The sequence below is a fragment of the Ochlerotatus camptorhynchus genome, unplaced genomic scaffold (genome assembly GCF_037179485.1).
Source record: "Ochlerotatus camptorhynchus isolate MF236.1 unplaced genomic scaffold, CSIRO-AGI_Acam_v1.1 ptg000485l, whole genome shotgun sequence".
NCBI lineage: Eukaryota > Metazoa > Arthropoda > Insecta > Diptera > Culicidae > Ochlerotatus > Ochlerotatus camptorhynchus.
In genome coordinates, this window is record NW_027040970.1 from 85,985 (window position 1) to 112,845 (window position 26,861).

Genomic DNA, 26,861 nt, shown 5'->3' on the forward strand with positions numbered 1-26,861 from the left:
TATCTTTGATAATGTGGGTAACTTTGATAGTATAATGTAAAGATTAAATTTACTCGCTGCGCTTCGTCCAAATTAGAAATATTTGTTACATATTGTAGCTTAGGATATTTCCGTTGATATCGTATGTAGTTTTTATGTAATATGTGCTACATATTTTACAAAAATATTTAAAAACAATTTTCGTGTTTTTCGCCTATTTTTAAAAGCACTCAAACCATCACTTATGAAATGTATTTTTGAAATATTGCCATCACACATTCAATGTTGTGTTCTTATTGCTTATGATTTTTTCTGATTGTATTTCATATTTAATAGAACTAAATTGTTTGAGTTTCACCCATTTTTTTCTACATTCATCGAGAATTATCAAAGTAACTCCAAATCAAAAAACTGAAGTTCGGTCACAAAACTAAAAAAATAGTGCAAATGCTATAATTTCCATTTACATTTTACTAACGAATTGACTCTTGGATCTTCAGTGATTTTTTTTAAATAAAAAAAATTGAAAAACATTCATTGCTGTAAAAATTATTTAGAAAATATTTCAAAAAACTATTAATGTTACCCCGTTTTACGCTACCAAAGTTCATAACTAAATATGTTCCTATTTAACGGTTACTTTCCATTTGTGTCTAGAGCCCTTCATTTTGTTTACTTATAGTATCACAAATTTAGTCAAAGCCCCATTCAATGTCTTGGTAACTAACAATACTCTGTTTGCTATCTTTTTGAACGAATAAAAAAAAAACATTTACTACCAATAATTCTTCCAACATAACATTAACGCAATCAAAAATTCTCTAAAATTCATTCGATAACTCACGATGGCACGCAGCACAGCGATGTCTACCTTCGTCACAATAAAATCCATTATTGCTAAAAGCATCAATTCCTGACAAAGCATTTTTTTTTCTCTTTTTTTTTGTCAAACTTCTTGACACTTCGCCCACCGATCGGAAGAATGATTGATGGACAACCATACCTACTTTGTTCTTTTCGCTCCCACACTCGTGAAAGTATGCGTCTGTATTCGAAAAACGAATCTCAAGAGAGACTTAATGGTTCTGACGAGCCCAAACCTTCCGGATGAAGTGAAAATCCCACCATGGCACAGAACGTGAGTTATCACGACAAACGCTACGTGATTCGTTTCTCCTCCGTCAACGAAAAACCGCAAACAGCTGAAACCCAAGGTGACGAACGAGAGGGATTGGCATTTCCAGTAGTAATCTATGGGATTTTTAGCTCCGACGGAACCGCTAAAGTCAGCAGGACGTATGGATGGAAGGTTTGATAGATGGTAGCAAAAACAGGGCAATTAATTACTCACTTTCTTTGGTACTTTCACTCGCGTCTGGATCGTACTGATAGGAGTCCGGCGCGGTGTTCTGTGCCTGATGGTTGACCATCGTCACTCGGGGGATCTCTGTGGACGAAAGTGAAAGAGAAAGAGAGGGGATGAGCGGAAAATTATGATTGGTATCATGCATTTTGCGAAATCATTTTACAGCACCCTCCAACGACGGACGGCTTGAATGATGAGGTCATTGAACTCTCAGTGATGCATCATGGAATATGGTGGTGATGTTGTTGGTATGGCGTAACTGTACTTACTGATGCACGGTGCAATATGAGATCGGCTTTGCTGGTAGCCTCGGGCGCATCGGTTACAGGTTAGTCCTGTCACGCCTTCCTTGCAAGTGCACTGACCGGAAGTGTGGTTGCAATTTTTCCCGGACGATCCAATCGGGTGGCAGTCGCAAGCTGGAAGACGATAGAGAGAAAGAGGAATAACATTAGATTTCAAAACTGAGCGTCATGTGTGAGTAGTATATTGATTTCAATGCTTTACTAGCTTCTTTATGATGCTTATTCCAGTGCCCACAAACAATTACGGAATGCAACAGTTTTCGAGTGTTGTTTCCGCTTCAAAGGCTTAACTGCTTTCCCTTTCCACCCATTATGTGCTGCAAGGAAGTGCTCCAATTTCCTTTAATTAAAACAGTCTTCATCATTCTGTCTCATTCGTCGCTCATAGCGGCACCGACGGAAAATAGTAAAAGCGGACGTGCCAGTCCTGGTGAGAAAAATAGCTGTGTAACACGAAACGCCATAAAAGCACGCCAGCGACTCGCGTCACATTTGTGTAATTTAAAGCTCTCATTAGTGTCGAACAATGAGCATGAGTATACGTGGGGGTTCTCGTTTGCGGCAACGTTCTCGTGGCAGTAGATAAAAATTATTACCCAAGAACCACCCTGCATGTCGGTGCGTGTTCTTGACACCCACCTTAAAACAACTAACCTGCTGCAGGTCGTATGGGTAGTAGCAAAACTGGAAAACCAGGCAGATTTTGTTATTCGCAAACGTTTTGCGTGTCCGTTGTTGGTATATCTCTTGCACACTCCCGGACAGGGAGACAGAGATGTAGAGCAAAGAAACGGTGTAAAGGGTGTGCGCGATATTATTTGCACACACAACAATGGGTGACATTTATGTTGATTGAAACTGTTAACTTTCAATTGGTGTACATAATGCTCTATTATAAAGAATATTATGAGTTTCAAACGAAAATAGTAATCAAGGGCCAACAATCTGCATGACGCGATACGTGGAATTGGTCAGATAGTTGAAAATAAACGCTCAAACCATACGCATCAGCTTCTAAACCAATGTTAACCTTACTAAATTTGATTCATTTTCGTTCATAAAATCCTGATTCTATCCCCCTATAGTGAGATCTGACCCTTTTGAATTAACATGTGATTTGAGGTGGGTTTGGTCCGAGCCAAAAACTGACCACTTTCTTTGAGGTACCCGGAACATCTCCGGATGTGTCTAACGTGATCCTGGGCACTTGATATATTGTATACAGAGCGTAAAATTATTGACTGCTTAGGTTGAGTGTGAAAGCACTGCACTATTGAATCCAGTGCTCTGTGCAGCCCGTTTGTACCAAACGGTAAAGGACGAGGCAATGAAAGAGTCAACAAAAACATCCAGTCACTCACGAACAGGCGATTCATACCGCTTGCTTTCGCTCACACAGCATGCAATTGAGGCATTTTTCCATAGAAAATGTACCTTCAGTCATTCAAAACAAGTATTGGGTACCATCACGGAATAATAAACGTACTGACTGAGTGCTCGGCTGTGTGACTCGTCTTTCTTCTTCTTCGCATTTCAAGCTTATTGCATATCGCATATTAGCTTATTGTGTGCTCTCAAATTAGTGTTCTAGATGCACTTCCACAGTTATTAATTGAGAGCTTTCGATGCCTGTACCATTTTTGCATTAGTATAATTGTGTGGCAAGTCCAATCATACTTCTATGCCCAGGGAAGTCGAGAAATTTTCCAACCCGAAAAATTCCTAGACCAGACCGGGAATCGAACCCAGCCACCTCCAGCATGGTCTTGCTTTGTAGCTGCGCCTTTACCGACTGAGCTAAGGGAGGCCCCAAGTGACTCGTTTACCTCTCAATAATTCAGACTCTCATGAGGCTGTTTCATATTTGTTTATTTGTTTATTTGTATATTGAAAAATTCAAATGACATTTATTGTCTAAATGAATAAAACTTTAACTAAATAGTTACGGTCAACGGTACGGAAAAGGCCAAGTAACCGATGACGAAACACGTCAGCTGATACATTGAAGTTGAACATATAAAAGAAGTTGTTGAATTGCCTGCTGATTGCTCGAATTGTCTCGTGTTGTGTATAATTTCGGCGCCGTGGTTCCAAAAACAGAAAGTCACGTTGACGAAGAGGCCTCTCAGGGGCATACCTATTTAGTTGAGCCAGCAGTGTTGGACAGTCAGTGTCTCCCGTAAGAAGTTTTCCAGCGAACATAGCTTGAGCGACAGTCCGTCTCAACTCTAATGGTTCGATTCCCAGGAGACGGCAACGCTCCTCGTATGGAGGCAAGTTCGTTGGGTCACGCCAGTTGAGGAAACGAAGAGCATATCTCACAAACTTGCGTTAAACGGATTCAATTCTAGTGATCCAGCTAGCATGGAAAGGGCACCAAACAACTAATCTTGACTCCAATAAGGATCCCATAAGCGAGCAGTAAAGTGACCTGAGGCATAGCGGGTCACGGAATTCGTCGGCTATTTTGAAAATAAAGCCGAATTGTCGATTCGGTCTGGAGATGATGTCATTGTAGTGGATTCTAAAAGTGAGTCTGCAGTCCAAGGTAACGGCGAGATCCTTTATGTGCTCTACACGAGCAAGACAGCGTCCGTAGAGAAAATAGTCAAACATGATTGGTTCGATTTTACGGTGATAGGAAATAATGTTACATTTTTCGATGCTTAGACTCATCAAATTTTTTGACCAAAAGTCAGCAAAAATACCTAACATATTCTAAAGATCCCAACAGTCCGAGAGACTTTTAATAATTTTGTAGATTTTTGTATCATCTGCATAGAAAACGCGGCATCCTGATGGTATCAGAAAGGCAACGTCATTTAAAAAGATCGAAAACATTAGCGGTCCTAGGTTACTGCCTTGCGCAACTCCCGAGAAAACATCCGATTCCGACGCGCCAATCTTAACCCGTACATAGCGATTCACCAAGTAAGATCTGAACCAATCCACAGCCGTTGACGAGATGTCAAGTATCTCCAGCTTGGCCAGCAAGATATTATGGTCTACCGTGTCAAATGCAGCTTTTAAGCGAACCCCAATCGGTAAGAAATATTGTCAATACTTAAAAGTATTGACAATAATAATGATGATGTGAATACAGATATATTGTCAATACCGATGTATTGACGTCAATATAAAATGCATTGACAATATGATTATTGTCAATACAAACAGTCGTGTAGAGTCCACTTTAGATCCATATGCGCAGCATCGACTTGCCACGGGTAAAAGCCGTGTTGTTCTGTATCGATATAATTTTTGCAACACGCGAACAGAGCATCATTTATGATAATCTCGAACAGTTTTGAGCAGGCACACAGGGAGGTGATTCCACGATAATTTGTGACATTCCGTTTATCTCCTTTTTTTGTAGATTGGAAACAGATAAGACAGTTTCCAGCGGCAGGGGAACTCACATTGCTGTGCCGAAAGATTGAATAGCCTCGCAAGTAGAAGGCAGAGATTGGCTACACAACGTTTTAGAACTGATGACGGAATGCCGTCAGGTCCGGCGGTGAACGAGAGCTTAAGTTTGCGTGTTGCGGCTATCACCATGACTTCTGAAATGCGTGGAGTATCGAAACTAAACACATCACGTGGCATCCCAACAGTAGCATCCAGCACTTGTGCCGGCGAAGCGGAGAAATCGTGGAACACTTGCCGGAAATGACAAGCAAACAAGTCGCCTTTTTCTCTTTCAAACATGGAACAAGGCAACCCGGATTCCTTCCATTTGGAGTTGACAAACGACCAAAAACTTTTCGGATTCGTGCGAAGGTTCGCTTCAGTGCGTCTCACGTGTCGATTATAGAGAAAACGATTGTAATTTCGATAAATACGACTCGCAAAATTGAACAGCCGTTTGTAGTACGGCGAGCGAGAGTTACAATACTTGACGTTTGGCATATATTCATATACCAGCCCAAGGCTGAAAATCTCTCTAATAAAGCAATAAAAAAACAAAAAAAAAAATATATTCATATATTCATATAAAACTGACTTATTGAACCTGACCACAAATCATGAACCAGCATCTCCAAAACTACCACCCGTACGGCACGAGCTCGGTTCTGTCTGATTAAAAACTTTCATGTAATAATTAGCACTTAATTTTTATGTGAATTGCTTAGCAAGCTTTTCAAAAATCGCCTCTGTAACGACTCTGTAACTCTTATAGAAAAGTTTCGTATTAAGCAGTCAGTCTGTGGCGGATTGTTCCATATCCCGCTCCACTGAAAAATCTCATATGAAGTGTTTACACTTATGCTAGTTCTCTAACCCAACCAGCTCAAGCAACTAGCACGAAATTGAGTTGCTCCTGAAAAATCATGCTGGTAGATGCTAACGCTTTGTTCAAATTATGCTGACTACTTTTTAGAACAGTTCTAGTACATTACCCAACAAACAATTTTAGCTGCAGATTAACTTATACAGCCAAAGTTTGCCTTATGTAGCTATTTTTTGCCTGTATAAGCTAAGCTGCAGCTAAAATTGTTTGTTGGGTAGCGCTAGCAACAGCACAGATGTAAACATAAGCAATGCAATCTGACGGAATCTCAATTGGTTTTGTCCTACGGCGGTATCCCAGTTGGGATTCTTCTCCAGCGGGGATTCTTCTCCAGCGAAAGTCCTGTTATGATTCTACTCCAGCGGAATCCTTTTTTAGGATTGTACTAAAGTGGAATTATCCTCCGGTGGAGGAAGCAAGCAGTTTTTGAGTCATTCATTACGTCAATTGAAACAAGTGTTTGCTTCAAATTAAATGAACTGATGAACTTGACGAACGAAACAACCGATAGCCAAGTCATGTTTGACAGGAGAAATGTTCATCGCAACTCGATAACAATAAATATATTGACTTACACGATAACGACAATGCTCCAAATGAAAAGATTCTGCGGAAAGTTCATTTTCTTTTCTTTGTTTAAGCAATGCAGAACCCTGCTTGGCAGTAATAATATCCCATATAATAAAGAGGGTGGTACCTTAAAATCACGACGTGCTGGGTTATAAGTACAGTATGCAAAAAAAGTTTATCCACTCCCCTATCAATTTACAATTGTTTTTGTTTTTCTGGTGAAAATCAGTTTAATTTTATAAGTGTTCCTCCATGATTTATCAATTTATGTTTATTTATCACATTGCTATTGAAAATACGGCGTTTATATATTTTCTTGAGATTTCATGTGATAAATTATGAAAAATGGTGAAAAATTACGCAAAAAAAGTTTATCCACCCCCAAACGGATACTGTGATTTAAGTGTGTTTTACAGAGTTTTAGTTTGTATTCTGCAACTTTATTGAATGTAAACATTGTGCTTATCTGTCATTTAGTGCTCTTGAAGCTTTCGTGCTCAAAATTTCAGTTTTGTGTTCACAATTGGAAGTTATTTGTTTCAAAATGCCCAAAAAAGACCAAATTTCGATCAGTATCCGAAATTTGATTATTGAACATCACAAAACTGACAAAAGCTACCGTGATATTGCTGATATTGTCCAGCTTGACAAAGATACGGTCGCTAGAATTGTGCAGATGTACAAAAAAGCGTGGTTCTATTTCACCAGCTAAGCGATCAAATTCCTTCAAAGACAACTGACCGAATTGACAGAGCTATCGTGAAGAAGGCGGAGCTGGACCGGGGACTATCAACTCCGAAAATTGCGAAACAGATTGAAAGCGAGTTTTCCATTCAACTGACATCACAATCCGTATGAAATCGTCTTCATAAGAAAAGTTTTAAGGGCAAAGTAGCTCTTAAGAAGCCATGGTTGCCCGTAAAAAAAATTAAAAAAAGATTGAAGTGGGCCCAGGACCACATTTAATGGACCAGTGATGACTGGAATAAGGTAATCTGGTCAGACGAGACGGAAGTAATGCTATTTGGGTCACCATTGATACCATCAGACCATACCATCAGATACCATAAAATTTTGGTCCATGAAATGTGGTCCTGGGCCCACTTCAATCTTTTTTTGATATATATTGCGGACAACCATGGCTTCTTAAGAGCTACTCTGCCCTTAAGACTTTTCTTATGAAGACGATTTCGTACGGATTGTGATGTCAGTTGAATGGAAAACTCGCTTTCAATATGTTTCACAATTTTCGGAGCTGATAGTCCCCGGTCCAGCTCCGCCTTCTTCACGATAGCTCTGTCAATTCGGTCAGTTGTCTTTGAAGGACGCCCCGATCGCTTAGCTGACGAGATAGAACCACGCTTTTTTGTACATCTGCACAATTCTAGCGACCGTATCTTTGTCAAGCTGGACAATATCAGCAATATCACGGTAGCTTTTGTCAGTTTTGTGATGTTCAATAATCAAATTTCGGATACTGATCGAAATTTGGTCTTTTTTGGGCATTTTGAAACAAATAACTTCCAATTGTGAACACAAAACTGAAATTTTGAGCACGAAAGCTTCAAGAGCACTAAATGACAGATAAGCACAATGTTTACATTCGATAAAGTTGCAGAATACACACTAAAACTCTGTAAAACACACTTAAATCATAGTATCCGTTTGGGGGTGGATAAACTTTTTTTGCGTAATTTTTCACCATTTTTCATAATTTATCACATGAAATCTCAAGAAAAGATATAAACGCCGTATTTTCAATGGCAATGTGATAAACAAAAATAAATTGATAAATCATGGAGGAACACTCATAAAATTAAACTGATTTTCACCAGTAAAACAAAAAAAAACTGTAAATTGGTAGGGGGTGGATAAACTTTTTTTGCATACTGTATATTGTAGACTTCAGTTTGTCTCACAGTGATATTGAATAAACTAATAAAGTGGAAATTTAACAAATGATACCGCCGTGAATTCTAAATATATCGGATCAAAATTAATTTTTTTGCCAAACATTTTCTATGTGTAAATAATATAATTCACACCCTGTATTCCACACCTCAGCGTAATGGATACAACATGCCAGGATAACTTAATATGAGGTAGGTCATAAACGAGGAACGGACATGGCAACGAGGCATTAGAAGAAGTATCACACGTTTCGTGCACACACTTCAAATCATGTTTATCTAAGGAAAGCTATTTTGTACACTTGAATGAATCTAAGCGAACAGGAAACACTGTCAAGTGTCTCACACAGCGGCGCCGGTGGTGTAGTGGTAAGCGTGATTACCTCTCACCCCAGCAGGCCTGGGTTCAATCCCAGTCGGCGCCGCCAGGATGAACTGAGGAAGGGAAGTAAAGCCGTTGGTCCCCGGTTCATGAATTGTTGGGTCGATAGGTAGAGTCCAGGTGTGGGAGCTGCCTCCCGGGCGTCTGTAGCATTGGTGCTCAGCACGGAAAACAAGATCGACGGAAAAAAAAATCAAGAAGAAAAAGTGTCTCACACTGACATGCATCCAACAGCTACTACTTATTCAAAGCTTTCGAGCTGTTAAAATTTACCCTCATTCAGAATATTATTCCGAACATAATTTAGTCGTTAGATACGTTTGAACACATTGTCTGAACTTGACTTTGAACCATTCACTTGATATTATAAGTGAACATCATATTCCTTTTTCAATTTGGTCTACATTCAACTGATGTGGATGTGAAATCTGTCTACGAAATATCCGATTCTAGTGAATTTCCCTCCTGTTTGAAGCAGCCGTTGCGTGTAACCACAGCAACCAGTAAATCGACCAGACGTAGAAAAACCACCACAGCTCAGGTGCTGTTGATACCGTTGCCGATGCTGGATTAACGTTGGAAAAGCACCCGTCAGCATAAGGACACTTGAAACATTGTGGGAAGATTCCTGTTGTAGCGTTGTAGGTTTTACCTATACATACAACCAAGCAGCGTTACCGCTGCAGTTGACTGGGGAGCGAATAACTGCCTAGACGCGTAGGCGCGAGTAGAGCGGAGACAAACTGTCTACAGTGTGTCTGAACAACCAACTTGACGATGCTATTTAATTAGTGAGTAAGCGAGATTAAATGAGGAAGGGATTGTTACGCGACGATAATTACTGCAAAATGGGGACATTCATTTCTGTTATCAGAAGAATTTGTTCGCAAACGATTAAATTATGATAGTGAATACAATTCATCTATTAATTATCACCTACAGTCCCCCCAAAAAGCATTGGACTGACATCTATAAAAAAACAGCAAACCGAGAAACACGCTGTTGAAAATTTATTTCTCCGTAGACTCTTATGGATGGGACAACCTAGTTTTGGTATTTTTTGCGATATTTTCTGAACAAAACATGTTGCTTTTGGTGCACAGTGTAAAATGCTGGTAGTTTACAATCCATTCTAATAGATAACTCATTTCTGGAAAAATCCATATGGGACTGTTATACTTTTATTGGCAGTACAGTGGGTGCCAAATTGGATGGAGGGTCGCAACACTTTTGGATTCCCCTAAGAATTCACACTTTGCGCAAATCCATTACATTATAAGGTACTGCTATAAAATAAATTCTGCATATAGATTCTAGCATGAAATATTATTGCATGCATAATCAGTAATTCGACGATGACATCCCGAGCAGGAAAAAATAACTTATTAATACCAGGTATGAAAATAGCATAACAGGCAACCTAAATATAGTATTAGTGAAGCTGACGTAAGAGGTAAAATACCAAAAATAATACCTCAAAAATGTTCTACGAATAACGAACTAATAAATAATTTAGTTATAACAATAACAGACGGATAACATACGCTTTTTTAGATACCAGAATACCATAGTTTGTTATTTTTAAGGTCTTCTAAAACCAATTCAAAAACTCTTTTAGGTGTTTTTGTCTAAAAAACTGAGAGATCACAATTTGTTATTTTGGTATTCATTTGATATTTTACAAAATATTTCGAAAACTAAATATTATCAAAACAAAATGTTATTCCACAAGCATACAGAAATCTGGTATCATACCACATTGAGATATTCATTTGTTATCGATTAGCTATCGGTTCCTGCTCGGCATAGAGATGCTAAATCATCAAATAACTTTTGATAGGTACAGTTCAAAGTAGTCATCGTATTTTATCTTCATAGATGATTATAAAAATAATTATGGGACAATAATTTCTAATGAAAAACAATTCTTAATTCTGAATCTTGCACATTAGCGCACAATTCTTTGATGACCCAGATAACTAATTTAATACAAGTAATGTGTACAAAAGGGTGAATAAACTGTAAATCACTTTGAAGCAGTGAACGCTGCTGCTAAATCTGCAGGTTTATCATAAAGACTTTATATATTTTTTAAGGCTTTTTTAAAGAGATTTTTAGCCTTAGGCTAGTTCATCTCTAGAAAAAGACTTCATAAAGAATAGTTCAAAATCGAAACATTTTGATTTATGAAAGAAATGCATTGAACTTATTTTCAAATAATTATGTTCAGGTGAATATACAGAGTGTTCGGTTCCTTAGTGCAAATATATTAAAGTGTGATATGATTATCTCAAGGATTACTGAGTTATTGAACTTTTTCTGTTTTGGTCTATGCTAGCCATAAATTGGCTAAAACTTGAAAAATATGCTACTTAGCACAACATTATCGCCTCTTTTCGAGAGCTAAGAAAATGTCTTGCTTAACAGTGTCTTTTATATTTCAAGTTAGCTCCATATAGTAACAGTTAAGTGATATACAAGTCTAAATTTGTGTTTTTCTGGGAAATTATTTCAAAAGATTCGTAATAAACTGCATTGTTTTGTCTAACAAAAAGATGCCTCTCAAAGTGCTTTACAACTCTCTTTTTGACACCAACTTTGGAGTTTCTGTTCTTAATCACACTTTTCTTGTGCTGTGCGCGCTACATACAGACGTCAACAATTGTGGGGATGAATTTGTGTTTTATGCAACCGTTAATTAAGGGCCCAACATGATGTGTTTAGAACACAATTGCAACAAAACTAAACGAGATAGAAAGTAGAAGGTACGTAAAAAACACTAATTTTAGATGTGTTTATCTCCTGACTGTAACTAAATGCAGCTTACTTGAAGTAGAAAAGGCACTATTTTATTTTACTTCCCTTCATTTGAAAAATAAGGGAAAACACAGCTTTAAAGCTGAAAACCAATTCTTTTGTTGGCTATTTGGGTTGGTTTGAAATTTAATGCTTAGCTTAATTTTCGAGATATTTTTTTCTTCCTGGGCTCGAAACTCTCACGAAAATTCTGATCAAAACTCTATAGTTTAACAAAATTATCAATTAAAGACTGTACTCTAAAAAAAAGCAACAGTCAAAACTTCATTTAAATACGGATATTTTTGAAACGCTCAAGGAATAAATAAACACATTAGCTATGTTTTTGCAAAGTTGGTATATTCAACCTCCTCTCCTAGGCTAAATGCCTGCATCTAGGACTCCCGGAAAAATAACAATACCATTACCATAAAATAAAATACAATTGCATCCAAATCTATTGCCAAAAATCAATCTTGCACAACAAATTTAACATATTGTTAATTTACAATACGTCCCATGTATAGATTTACAATACGTCCCATATAGTAAGAATTTTCAACAATAGAACAACAATACAATTAATGGTAAATGGCTCATCTTTGTGCGGGAAAAAGTGATTTTGCTATGGTTAAGATACATAACAACCCCCTTGTTCTATTGTAAATTAACACATTTAAAATAGATAATATAGTGAAAACAAAACTTTCTATGATTATTTTATCGCTGAATACAATATGATTTATTGTAAATACAATAAATTCTATTGTATGGTTACAATACATTTCAATATGCCTCTTGGTTCTTTTTTATACGGGCTTAACGCTACCCATCAAATCCTATGCAACACTTGCGCCATCTTTCTTACACACTTTGATCCACCCTTACATCAAATCCTTGTTGTTTTTGAAGAGCTTCCATGTTTTCCGGAGCTTGCCCTTCATGATCTAATTTTTCTATTTGACGAAATTCTGGCGAATTAGGTGGATTTGCCTCCATCGGCACACAAACAACATCTTTAACTTCGTACCACTCCATCACCGGTTTCGCGTAATGACACGATGTCACATCCGACCAAAACAGAGTGTCACCTTCGTGGGACCGGAGGAAGGATGTCAGGCGCTTCTGGAGGCATTCTTTTTTTTTTATAAATTTGGCCGTTGATGGTGCCGGTCGTTATGTACGGCTTGCTGAATTTGCCGCACCCATAGATTGCCTGCCGATTTGTCGACCTTCTTCTTCCGGAACTTCTTCGGAACATACAGGCGGGACTTGCCGACGAAAAATTCCAGGTTGGGGATCTGCTTGGCGTCCGCTTTAATGAACGTCTCGTCGTCCATTGCGATGCATTTCCCGTGAGAGGTGGCTCTGCGGAAATTCAGATTCACCGGGAAAATGGACAATTCCTGAAAGTAGACCTAGAGATCTGTGGTCTTCTCTAAATAAAATCATTAGCATAGAGGAAATATGCCGATTCTACTACCGGGTGGTCAGGAAAAGGTCTTCACGATATCCGGAATCACCGACAAAATGATCAATTCTGGAAAGTAGACCTAGAAATCCATGATTTTTTTTCTAAATTGCATACAATCATGAGCATAGAGAAAATAGGCAATCAACATATAGATTTTGGTACCGGTTGTCCAGAAAAAAGTCCTGTGGATATCCAGAATCACCGAAGAAATGGTCAATTTCTGAAAGTAGACCTAGAGATCCATGATTTCTGGCCCAAGGATGCTCGTTCCGGGATTTCGTTCAGAAAGGGTTTATATTTGCTCTAAATGAAAGTAGATAGCCTCGAAGATAGCCATACCTTTCGAATGGTGGCTGAATCATAACGATTGATCATTTCATTTTTGATAACCTGCCATGTCAACCATGAATCGGCAAGCATTTTGCAGCCTTGGTACTTTGAGGAAGTTTATGTCAGTTAATAGTGAAAAGACTCCGGTAGTGACCATTTGTGATTTTTTGTATTGTATATTTCAAATCAAAGATTCATGGAGAATATATAATCATTTTCCTTTTTCCTACTCCGTGTTCTTTCCTTTTCCTTTCCCTTTTCTCTTTTCGGAGAGTGAGCATTCGCACTATAGTCATAAACCATAAAAGGCTAGGACAAGAGTTAGTACTCATGTCCCAACCGTTAGAGGAAAATGGAGCTCAGAAGCGGAGACGGGCTACTCCTACATGTGGTCACAGGTCCGAAAACCGACAACAGATACTCCTTCGATCGCTTCTGCAAGTTGATCAGCTTCATCCCGAAACGCACCAGCTTGAGAACTTCGGAAGCCCCTGATCCCCCGTCACAGTCATGCCTCTCTTGCCAGCGGTCAACAGTCGTTCCGGCCCTGTGTTTGGGTCTGGTGAAGGGGTCTTCCAATCCGCTACTTCAGGAAGTACACTCTCAGTAACAGCAATTATGTACCAGATACGTCCGTCGTTTCTAGCCAGCCACTTCATGTTCGTCTCTCTCCATATGGAGCATTCGTTCCAGCACCGGGATGCTACCCAAGCCTGCTAGCCTCATGGAAGCCCCTAATAGTCTCAGTACAGTCGAGTCTCTCCCGTCAGCGCTCAGCAGCCATCCCGGACCTGTGTATGAGAATGGAGAAGGGGTCTTCCAAATCGTCATCGCAGGCAAGTACATACATGATTGAAATACTTCTCCTCCAGTAATGCCCATCGCTTTTAGTCACCACACTTTAAACGGGTTTCACTCAGATATTGACGCTATCGAAGCTGCAGAAGGTCAGAGGTTTGCACACAAACAATGCTCAGCTCCGTCTGCTTTTATTCAGCTGTGACTATGACGTAATTATCTTTACGGAAACATGGCTCCGTGCTGATATTGACAGTAGTGAAATTTCCTCGGATTACGTTTTCTTCCGCTGTGATCGCAATGAGTTAACCAGTCCTCATTTGCGGGGCGGTGGTACTAATTGCGGCCAATAACTACCTGGAGTGTGAATCAATTTCGATAGCTAACTGTGATAATCTTGAAAAATTGCAGTTTTCATTAAGTCGCAATCTCATTCGCTTTATGTAGTGGCTATCTATCTATTTATTCGAGACTGACATAATCCTATCGATCGGTGGCTTTAATTTTCCTAATCTGCGATGGCATCTTGACGAGGACATTAATGGTTTTATTCCTTCAAACGCCTTGACTGATACTGAGAGAAACTTTACAGAAGCTATGTTTGCCAATGGCCTGAGGTAGATTAATAACATTGTCAACACGAACGAAAGACTCCTTGACCTGACGTTCACCAATCTCCCGGAGAATCTGCGACTTTGACTTGTTGAATTCTATTTTTATAAATATTGAGTGGGAACGATTATCAAGTTATGCTTCAGTAGAGCAGATGTTATCAGCTTTCAACGAATCTCTCTCTGAAGTTATAAATCATCATGTACCTCTAAAGAGAAAAGCACCGATTTCTGCTTTCAACAAACCGTGGTGGACTGCAGAGCTACGTACGCTTTGGAATAATCTGCTTAAACAGATTTTTCCATACGAAAAATGTGTCCGATAAAGCTAGACTCCGTGAGCTTGAGTTGGTGTACAAAGCTGCCCTTTCTGCACACACGAAAATTATTTGTGTAGGATACAGACAACCGTCAAGGAAAATCCTTCGCGCTTCTGGGATTTCATCAAGAAACGCAAAGATGACTACGTCATCCCTGGCTCGGTCAACTTCGATTGAACTACTTCACGCTCAAGCTTGGAGACAGCTAATCTCTTTGCTAATTTCTTTGAGAGCGTATTTAGTAAAGCATCACCCGTTCAACGCCAAGCAGGCTTCGAGCAGATTCCGTCTCATAACATTAATCTACCATGAATACAGTTTTCTCCAGGCGAAGTTCAGAAAGCCCTCGAAGATCTCGATTCAACGAAAGGACCCGGAACGGACAGTCTGCCTCCTGTGTTACTAAAAAACTGTGAAGCTGCGCTTGCGTCGCCCATCGCTACTATTTTCAACCGCTCGCTCCAAGACCGAACGTTCCCAAATGCATGGAAAATGGCACCCATAGTACTGATCCACAAGTCTGGAAATAAAAAATGTGTCACCAATTATCGTGGTATATCCACGACTGATGCAAAACTTGAAATTTTCACTCCACAGTACTTAAACGGTTCCAAATTGGGTCCTGCTTAGCCTCCCAAAATTTGAACTACTTTAGTAAGAAATTGACTTGGCACAAACCATTTCAAGTTTATATGAGAATTACTATGGGAAAACTTATGTTTTTGTTCATATCTATCTAACAATTTACCACATCACTATGCTTTTAATAATGATAGCAGAGATTGTAACATTTTATCTCAGCATCAACTTTGTGTAAAACCACTTTTCAATCAAATGTAAGGAACAAAGGTTAATAATGATTCAAGTCACTGATGTCTTATGATTATGCTCATTCAACTGTTCAGCAGGCAACATTGGTGTATCTGATGCCAAGAATAGAGCACAAATATCATGGCTACTACATATGTCACACTCCAGAATACAGTGTTGCCCACAGAACCGCTGCTTGATCATCCCATAAGATTATCAATCTCTTAAACAATTAATAACAATTTAATTTGACATTTGGCTGAATAACGATATTGCGCAAAGTTGTAGCTTAGTAAATTTTCCGTAAGAATAGTTATAGACATTTGCGAAAAAGCAATATGGAAAATAGGTAGAAGACAATGAACAAAAAGTTTGGTTTCCCCATAGTAATTTCCATATAAACTTCGAATAGTTTGTGCCAAGTCAGTTTCTTACCAAATGAGTTTAAATTTTGGGAGGCTAATCAGGACCTGATTTGAAGCCGTTTGAGCACTGTGGAGCGAAAATTTCAAATTTTGCATCAGTCTAATATCCATACTTTGTGGTACCTCATCATTAGCTAAATGAATCATATAGGATTTCCAACCTGGCTCACGGAATGAATCAACTCGTACCTGTTTGACCGACTCAAACCGACTGTGTTGCAGTACAAGAAGATATAAATCGTTTGCTAGTCTGGTGCGGTGACAACGGCATGCGAGTCAACAGCAAAAAATCAATCCTTCACCCGTTGCAATAGCGCTACTCTTCATCCATACTGCATGGGACCAAATTCCTTAGAACGTGTAAACTCAATCTGCTATCTAGGCGTTCCGATCGATTCCAGGTTAAAGTTTTGTGAACACATAAGAATCGTAACTGTGCTTGGCTTCATTCGTCGTCATGCTTCTGGTTTCACCGATGTGTATTGCCTCAAGACACTATTCTGCTCGCTGGTTCGTAGTATCTTAGAATATGCTTCCTCAGTGTGGTCTCCATTTACACTACGCATACTCTCACGATCGGTCGGCTGAATACTCGGAGGAGATCGGTTGGCTGAAGAACAACAAAGCAACTGCCAAGTGAGCTATTAAAATACGGTGGTGAAGCACTGGCTAGAGCGCTGCACTGGGTAATTTCCAAGATTTGAGAGGAGGATATATTACCGGAGGAGTGGATGGAAGGTGTCGTATGCCCAATCTACAAAAAGGGCGACAAGTTGGATTGCTACAACTACCACGCGATCACACTGCTGGGCGCCGCCTACAAGGTACTCTCCCAAATTATATGCCGCCGCCTGTCGCCATTTGTAAGAGAGTTCGTGAGGCAATACCAGGCGGGATTCATGGGTGCCCGCGCTACCACGGACCAAATTTTCGCGATTCGGCGGGTTCTGCAAAAATTCCGCGAATACAACGTGCCTACACATCATTTGTTCATCGATATCAAATCCGTATACGACACAATCGATCACGATCAGCTATGGCAGATTATGCACGAGTACAGATTTCCGTATAAACTGACGCGATTGGTCAAGACGACGATGGATCGATTGATGTGCGTTGTTCGAGTATCGGGGACACTCTCGAATCCTTTTGAATCTCGAAGGGGGTTATGGCAAGGATAAAGCTGGGATAGACACGAGTGGCATGATCTTCAGGAAGTCCATCCAGCTTCTTGGCTTCACCGATGACATTGACATCATGGCACGGAACTTTGAGACGATGGCGGAAACGTACATCAGACTGAAGGCTGAAGCTAGGCGGATTGGAATTGCCATCAATGCATCAAAGACAAAATACATGAAAGGAAGAAGTTCTAGGGAAAACAATATTAGCCTCCCACCCCGAGTTCAGGTTGACGGTGACGAAATCGAGGTGGTGCCAAATATGATACCAGGTGGCGCCAAATATGATACCAGCAGAGAAATTCAAAGACGCATAATGGTAGGGAATCGTGTCTACTTTGGACTCCGGAGGACGCTCCGGTCAAATAAAATTCGCCGCCGCACGAAGTTGACTGTCTTAATGATTAGACCGGTGGTCATCTACGGCCACATGACCTGAAATATGCTCGTGGAGGACCAACGCGCCTTTGGTGTTTTCGAACGGAAGGTGTTGCGTACCATCTACGGTGGAGTGCAGATGGATGACGGAACGTGGAGGAGGCGAATGAACCACGAATTGCACCAGCTGCTGGGAGTACCATCCATCGTCAACATTGCAAAAATTGGGCGACTACGGTGGGCTGGGCTCGTCGTAAGAATGCTGCACGACGACCCAGTGACAATGGTTCTAGAAACCAAGACCAAGACCAAGTAGAAGGCGACCTGCGGACCCTTCGCAGACTACGAGGCTGGCAAAGTGTGGCCATGGATCGAGTAGAGTGGAGACGACTTCTTCGGACAGCAGAGGACAGCAAGGCCTTAGCCTGATTGGTAAGTAAGTAAGTATACTCTCACTATTGAACGGATTTAGAAAAGTTCCATGAGGTTTGCTTTACGTCAGCTCCCATGGAATGATCCAATCATTCTCCCTAGCTATCCAGACCGATGCATGTTGATTTATTTGGAATTTCTCTCTCTCTCTCTCAGCAAGGCGTATCAAATTGCAACGATTGTTTATCTTCGAACTGATTACCGGCAATGTGGACTGTACCGATCTCCTGTAACGGATTCCATGGAACATTCCTCCTCACAGATTTCGTAGCTCCACTTTACTGTCCATTCCATTCCACAGAACTTACTTTGGATTCAATAGCTCTTTTAACTCCTGTTTGCGCTCCTTTAATTATGTTTGTAACGAATTTGATTTTACTATGTCCAGAAATGTGTTTAGTAATAGAATGTTATGTTAGTAATGTTTAGTAATGAATAAGAGGTTTAGATTAAACAAACTTTAGTTTAAAGTAATCAGTCAGTACGATGTAGTCGAAGGCGGTGTGCAATAAATAGAATCACTTAACCTTTCTAGCTTAGATGCTTCCAACGACCAACCAATCATATAATTACCAAAAACTACGTACGGTACTAGATGTCCACGTTCAATCCATTTATTAGATTCTGAAGCATCGTGTTTAAATCTTCGATTTGAACAGGCCCGATGTTTTCTGAATCATCATGGAATGAAATTAAATCATCAGTTTTTACACATTGAGGATGACAACTATAGTCTCAAGCATCGTTTGTTGGTTCTCTTTGTAGCAACCGCGGGTGGTCAATCACACTCATGCTTTTCCTCAACCTTGTGTATCGCTATGATATTTAAAGGTAACCCTTATTCTATCCATCATTTTTAATTTCAAACGACTCTTTTCCTATGGCTTATATGCATTTGTATACAGAAATGCTCGGTCAAATTTAGTCACCATGCCCAACTCAGAGCATTCTTTATATCCATAACAAATTTTTGAGTATAGTAAAAAATAATGAACACACAACTTACGTTTGCACGCCTTTTTGTGCGTGATTGGCTTCGATGGGTCCTTGTAGAAACCTTCTCGGCAGTAGTGACAGTGCCGACCGGTTGTATCATGCCGACAGTCCATGCAAACTCCTCCCGAAACCCGTCCGGACAACTTGTAGAGATCCAAATTGAAGCGACACTTTCGCGCATGGCCGTTGCAGTTGCAAGCTGAAAGGTGGAAGGGAAAAAAATCGGAAAAAATGCTTGGAATTAATTGCTTATTTATTGGTTTGGCAGCCCAAATCGGCTGACCGGTCTTTTTTCCTCCGTCGCGAGACCTTTTAAGGTGATTGATTTTGTGGTAATTGCACGTGATAAAATTACAATTCTCCCGAGAGCCCTTGCCCGCTGATGGAGTGACATTGTCGTGTATGGCTCTCTCATGACGAAGGTCGCTTTGAAGAAAGATATCAGCAATTTGTCGTCGCACAGCTTGGGGAATGTGATCGTATAGAGCTGGAACAGTTAACATGGTCAGCCACGTAGGGAAACAGCGGTGATCAAGATTGAACCAACCGACGGCGGAGAAGATTGTGGGAAGAGACCATGGTAGCAGAAGATGATCCCAAAGAAGGAAACTGGTTTGAAACGAAAGAATGTTTTCCTGAGGTGAAATTTTCTCATGCATATTTCTTTCGTTTTTATGTGCCCGTTCTGTTTTGCACACAATGGTCATGTTTTTAAACTCATTGTTCTAAGTGATTTTTGTTTCAGTTGAAATAAAATATGCATTCATGTTTCAATTGACCCGAAAAAAAAATGGGCCCATCGTAAACCTTGGAGTCATCCGTCAATCGCTGCTAAAGTACACCAGTACGAATGGGACGCAGTTGTTGCTTAAAAGGTAAAAATTTATTGATATTAATTCGATCTCCAACTTTGGTCGGACCATCACGATTTATTGCAATTTTGTTGGTTGACAGTTTTTTTTTTTTCATCAAGCAAGTAATACTCGTTGCGTTTAGCTTACATACAACTTACTCCCATATGGATAAGGTTACCAGATTCGATTTCTTTAGTTCATATGAGCTGAAAAAATCTAGATCAGTAAAATGCTGCTTTGTAGCCGAAAGATGGAAGATGGAATAATTTATTTCGAGGATTATTTATAAGTATAGTCTCTATAATATTCTCATTTTTACAGATCATAAAGGGTTTCAACTCAATGTAGTAAACCAATTTCCTTGAAATTATCTGGTCATTTTTACATGATATACCACATGGACATCTACCCATAAAGAGTGGTCTAGTTCAATCTATGAATAAAATGGTAGATAAATTGTTTCATGTTTCCAAAACGATAATGCACTGCATTTTTCTTAATTCACAAATTTTAATCATGGTAAACGCTCATCAGTGCAATTCATGATTGATAGCGATGTGTGATGAAAACTGCAACCATCTCGATATAAATTCACCAAAAAAGCTTGCATAATCGCTTAAAGTTTTCAGTAAGTTCATGATTCGTTTCTTACATCTATTTACTCTCCATGATACGAGAAGAGGTTCTTGGTCCTTGGCATGCCAATTTTATCACCCTTAGAAGCTTTTTTTTTACTGATGCCGAACTCAACGCTAGGACCAGAAATTCACCCTTGTCTTTAATCCCATTATATGTTTTCACTTTAGCACATTTTGAGACCCAGCTCCGCAAGAAACTTTTCTGGATAATATGTTTAACCAAACACTAATTTGCAGCCGGATTCCTGCGGTGGGAAATCGTAAAAACAGCACTTACACCTCGAATATTGTGTAAGTTCATCCCATCGCATTTGCAATACCAGTAACATCACAATACTGAAACTTTACTGAGAAGCTAACTTTGTAAGTTAACCTGGTTTACAGTTAAGACCTAGAATACTCAATAAAGCCACTCTATGGTGTCAAAGAAGCCTTTCTTAGCTCAGTCGATAAAGGCACAGCTACAAAGCAAGACCATGCTGGAGATGGCTGGGTTCGATTCCCGGTCCGGTCTAGGAATTTTTCGAGTTGGAAAATCTCTCGACTTCCCTGACCAATAGTGTATGATTGTACTTGCCACACAATTATATTAATCCAAAAAATGATACAGGCATCGAAAGCTCTCACTTAATAACTGTGGAAGTGCATCTAGAACACTAAGTTGTCTTAACTATTAACTATTAACGCAATAATCTTTTATGCGATAAGCAATAAGCTTGAAATGATAAAAAGATAAAGAATAAGATCCTGTCAAGGCCATGCTTGTCTACGTATCTTTGAGTCACTATTTAATCCTAAAATTGCTACTACAATTATACAATAAAAAATCCATTTAGTTGATTCTCTGAGGTAATCAGGCTTTAACCCTTTTCGTGTACCTAGGGATCAATTTGACCCCAGGCCACTTTAAGAGGCTGTATTTTTTTTTATTTAACGATGGATTTTACTATTTTTTTCGTGACTAGGTGCTTTCACCAAACCTTTGTAATCTTAGATGAAATTTGCTCCAAAAAACTTGAAAAATGTTTTTTGGAAATGTTATATTGAAATACTTACGTTGTCTGTACCATGAGGTAAATTTGACCTCAAATTCAAATCTCTGTATCTTCCGCCACCACTGGCGGAATACCCCTAACCATCCCTCTCCAACGGGGGAGTTTGGTAAAGAGAGATGATCAAACCGATTTGTACCTTCCTAAAAATGTCCTTGCTCGCTTTCAACTCTTTATATGCAATTTTCACACTGCCGTTCTCTGACGGAACTACCATTTCTATATTTCCATCTCCTTACCTATCGTATAAAAATTACCACTTATTCTGTTATTTGAAATTAGCATCTTCAACTATGTAAATCGTTGACTTCACGCAGAAGTAATGCTAAACATATAGTCAAAGTATGTTAGAGATGTTTATATCACGAGATCCCAACCATATAGCTGCTTTCTTCTGCAAAGATGTTTAGCAATACAAGGTCTTCAAAACTATGGATAGTGTATGATAGAATTTGTCCTTGGGTACGAAAGTGACCCCGTTGGCTTCGTACCACTTAAGGACAGAATTTGAATAGTGGCACGAAGCTAGATCCGGCCAGAAGATCGTAGGGCCCTCGTGTTGCTTGAACAGAGGAAGCAGACGCTTCTGTAGACACTCCTTGAGGTAGATCTCCCCATTTACAGTTCCGGTAGTCACGAACGGTGCACTCCGTTTACCACATGAGCAGATCGCTTGCCAAATCATGTATTTCTTGGCAAACTTTGAAAGTTTCTGCTTCCCTACTTTCTCTGGAACATCAAACTTGTGCTGGGCGGTGAATAACAGTAGCCCCGGAAGTTACCGGAAGTCTGCCTTGACGTTAGCCTCATCATTCCCTGTATCGTGGGTAGATCACCTTTTCGTGGTATGTTACGGGATGTAAGATCTACCACCGATTCCTAGTCTTGACTACTTCAAACTAGGGGAACGACATTATTAAGTTATCAAAGGAACACATCTTAGTCCTTGCTACTTTTTATGCTCGGGGTTGCCTGGACCGAGGATGATCTTGAAACAAGGAAAAAATGAGTTAGTTAGTATTCACCCTATGTGATTCCTAATCTTCTATACGTTGTTCCCTAGTTTGAAGTGGTTAAGACTAGGGTTCTGATGCATGATCACTATCGGTGTCATTCTTTAATTTTGTTGCTAAGGAATCCATTTTTGACTGACAGAGGGGCGCGCTTTTGGAGGGTGTTCCAACACTCCGAAGGGTATAAATAGCGGGACCTTTCAATTAGAATAGATTCCTTGCGATGAAGGCAAAAGTGACAACTGTATCAAAACCGAATACTTCTTCATTTCTCAATAGTGATGGAGTAATACGACATGCACTAAACTTAGGATACGGGATATACTACAATAGATCAAATTACTGGTCACAGTGGAGTTATGTCCCGAACAGAAAAAAAGCCCCATCATCCATTTCCGGGCCCGTGACTTTCGCACCGTATTTTGCCGTTCGTCTCGATTTGGAGCCTTCTACACTTTGTACGTATGCAGTTCTTCCCGGTCCTTGGCTCTCTGAACGAAAGACTTGGACAAATTCAACTTTTTGGCCACATCCCTGACCAAAGCATTGGGATTCCGCTTGAACGCTTTCACGACACGCTTGTGATCCTGATCACTAATAGAACATCTATTCTGACCGCATTTCTCCTCCCGTACGATGCTCAGAGTTTTGCTGTAACGTTTAATCACACGACTCATAGTTGACTGCACGATTCCGAGTTGTTTTCCGATGTCCCGATGAGAGAGTTGAGGATTTTCCAGGTGCTTGTGCAAAGTCAAATCGCAACGTTGCGCGTTGCTTTTCGGATGACGCCATTTGTTCCAACTTTCGAAAAGCGGTAAAAAATAGAATGTAAACAATACACTTTAAACTACTTCTACCCAAATTTTCAAGAGAAAAACCCAATGGGTTATTTTCAACAGCGCTTTTTTCGTGATGCAATTTGATGTGGGACACCCTTTAGCTGGAAAAGTTTACCAGCTTTGCTTGTATAGAGGTATAATAAAACGTGCCACATGTCGCATAGAATTTGAATACAGCTTGAAACTGCATGACTATGAAAATAGCGAAACGTTACTTCAGATTTCTTACTTTTTTTTACTGATCACCCTTTTAGTTATTGTGGTTGTTTTTGTTGTTTATTAATGACATTTTACATCCTGCGGATACATTCATGTCAGTTCATTTGGTTTTAGTGAAATAGTGTACGGCTGTATTTTAAAGGAATGTGAGGGTGATCACTTAGATTTCTTATCATTTGCTCGTATCCTCTCGTTCTGGTTCATCATCTGCATGCTCATTTCTTGTTTGCAGTTCCGCTTGACTTCATGTGCATCCTCTTCATCATATTCTCGTCATCTCTTTCACATTTTTCGTCGTTAGCTTGTTTTTCTCTATTTTTTTCATTATTTTTGATACCTCCTCTGTAGTTTTATTGCTTCTCCCTTTTCTTCGTGTTATCTGAATCTGTGTTTTTTTCGCTTGCTTCCAAAATTCATTGGCAACTTTCTTCCGCTGCATCTTCTTCGATTTCCTCCCCAGCATTTTCTTCCATTCATTACAGACTTAGTTTCTTCTTCTGCATCGATTGTGCTTTTCTTTATCCGTGTCTTCATTGCCTTCATCCATCATTTGAGTAGCCTTCCTCCGTTCTCTTTTCTTCCTACATCCTGCACTTTCATTTCCTTTCTATCCTCGCCCTTCAGAGTTTCCGATAAACGTTGGTTTCATGCAAGAACTTCAGCAATCGCTTCTCAGTATCCTGCAGGGCAGAATAATATGACGAACGTCAACAACGGTCCCACAGCCTTCACATGCTAGCGGGGATGTTTTTTTTTTGCAGAAACTCATGCCTAGTATGACCGATGCGCAGACGAGTGAGTACGCGTTGATCGGCAGAACTGTACTGATCAATCCACTTCTTCGTTTCTCTTTTGACCTCCTTCAACTTTACATCTGTCAATTGTGCCCAACGTGCTTCCCGTTGCTGACGAAAGAGTTGATTCATGTTCTTGATAGCATCATTTTTGGTACGGCGACGTTGATTGGTGGACTGTTTCGTGCTTCACTGGCCAGTCGGTATGTTTCTTCGTTACCGCGAATCCAGACATAACCAGGGATCCAAGCCGTCCACGTAATAAACGCTCGATTTACTGGTTCCACGGATGCTGCGATCTTCCACTCTCTATGGTCAAAAGATAGGTGGCCGAATCAGACAGATATGATAACACGTTCGTTTAATGCTCTCACTGCAATGACAGCCGACTTGATTGCAACACATCCCAAACAATAGGCGGATTGGGTTTATACCATTCTCGGTTGGTGAGACGTGTCCTTACAGTGATGTTTGGAAGCTGCATATCAAGCGCCGTCAGGCGATTTGCGCTCGTTATACAACTTGAAGATCGATATTCCTGGAATCCTTCTCCATAAAACGAATTGCAGGATGTAAGCCGCTGAGGCAAACCGGACCATCCGGTTTAAGATGGGTGCAAGAGTCTGCATCACCGATTCCTTCGCTCTGCTGACGAGCCCGGTACTGTAACTGCAACGAGACGATTACCGCTCCGATACACAACAGAAAATTACGTTGCCCTGGCGGAAATTTAGCCCCAATCATCTTCACGATCCGCAGTCAAGAGCCACAAATGGTTTTGACTATCTTACAATGGTGTTTGAAGGACAGCAACCGGACAGGGTTGACGCCGAGAACTTTCAGTTTATTCGCCCTCGGTACAACTGCGCAGTTGATGAAAATATCGTTGCTGGGTTCTCGACGGGTGTTGGGACTGCCATAGAAAATGCTTGATTTTGCCGCGAAAATTTTGAAGCCGACGCTTTCGGCTACTTTCGTCAGCTTTCACTGCAGCCTGTAGATCTCTATACAGAGGACACTTCTTACCCAGACAACCAGAAGTCGTATAACAATGTGCAGACAGTACCGTTAATAACTACAGTTTAAGTCTACATCGCATATAAGTATGACATACATTGCATTGTGTTTAAGTTAAATCGTATAGAATGCAAAATTCCGACTTATATGCGGTGAATCATTTTTACATCGTACTGTACCACAAATAAAATCATAAAACTTTTCAAATTTAATTTGTTATGACAGAATAAATCGTATATGTTGTCAAATCAACTAGTTTAATAAGAAATTAAAATTTACACGTATATTGCCTCCACTTTTGTAGGTATAAGCCCTTTTTTTTACATTCTATACGATTTGATTGTTTGTATATATGTTTGTATATCACATAAACAACTTTGAATATACGTGCATTCTGGTTGTATGGGTATTCCTCCGTACCACCAGGAAAATATCGTTAACATAGAGAAGCACGGCGACAGTGTGCGGCACCCCTCTTAAAAACGACTGAATCGCAATAAGCAATAACGTGACAGACAACACTAAACCTTGGGGGACTCCGTTCTCCAATGGCATTTCACCCAATATATGTTGTTCCACGTTCACCCGGAAAGACTTGTCGCGAGGAAGCTGTTCAGCACGTTGAACATGCGCCCACCGATCTATCACTTCCGCAGAGTGCGTAAGATACCGTACAGCCAAGTGGTGTCGTATGCTTTCGACAGATCAAGCGATGCTATCAAGTAGTGTTCGTCCCTATTTGGCAATGACCTATACAACCCCACCAAATATGTACCGACGCTTCTCTTAGCTTTAAAGGCTTGCTGTCTCTTGTCCAGTCGTCCATTTGACTCCAACTCAGTCGTCAATCTGCGGTTCACGATTAAAAGGTTAAACTAGCAACCCAGACAACCAGAAGTCGTATAACAATGTACAGACAGTATCGTAAATTGATACAGTTTAAGTCAAAATTGCAAATAATAATGGCAAACCTCGGATTAGGTTTTAGTTAAATTGTATAGTTATCAACTCGTTTAAAATTAAATTAAATTATGCACGTATATGGCCTCCACTTTTGTACGTATAAGCCATTTCTTTG

At 39.9% G+C, this 26,861-nt stretch overlaps 1 protein-coding gene across 5 annotated transcripts in view; it reads right to left on the reverse strand.

Moving 5' to 3' along the window:
- Nucleotides 1-26,861, reverse strand: part of LOC135712495 (netrin-B-like) — a 212,362-nt gene that overhangs the window by 15,612 nt on the left and 169,889 nt on the right. For all 5 annotated transcript variants that reach the window (XR_010518642.1, XM_065235443.1, XM_065235445.1 and 2 more), the window contains exons 3-5: nt 19,365-19,553; nt 1,615-1,764; nt 1,331-1,426 (exon numbers count right to left, since the gene is read on the reverse strand). Coding sequence is in view for 4 of the 5 variants with exons in the window: in XM_065235443.1 (XP_065091515.1) it covers nt 1,331-1,426; nt 1,615-1,764; nt 19,365-19,553 (435 nt within the window). In the remaining variant the exon portion in view is untranslated. The remainder of the gene's footprint in view (nt 1-1,330; nt 1,427-1,614; nt 1,765-19,364; nt 19,554-26,861) is intronic.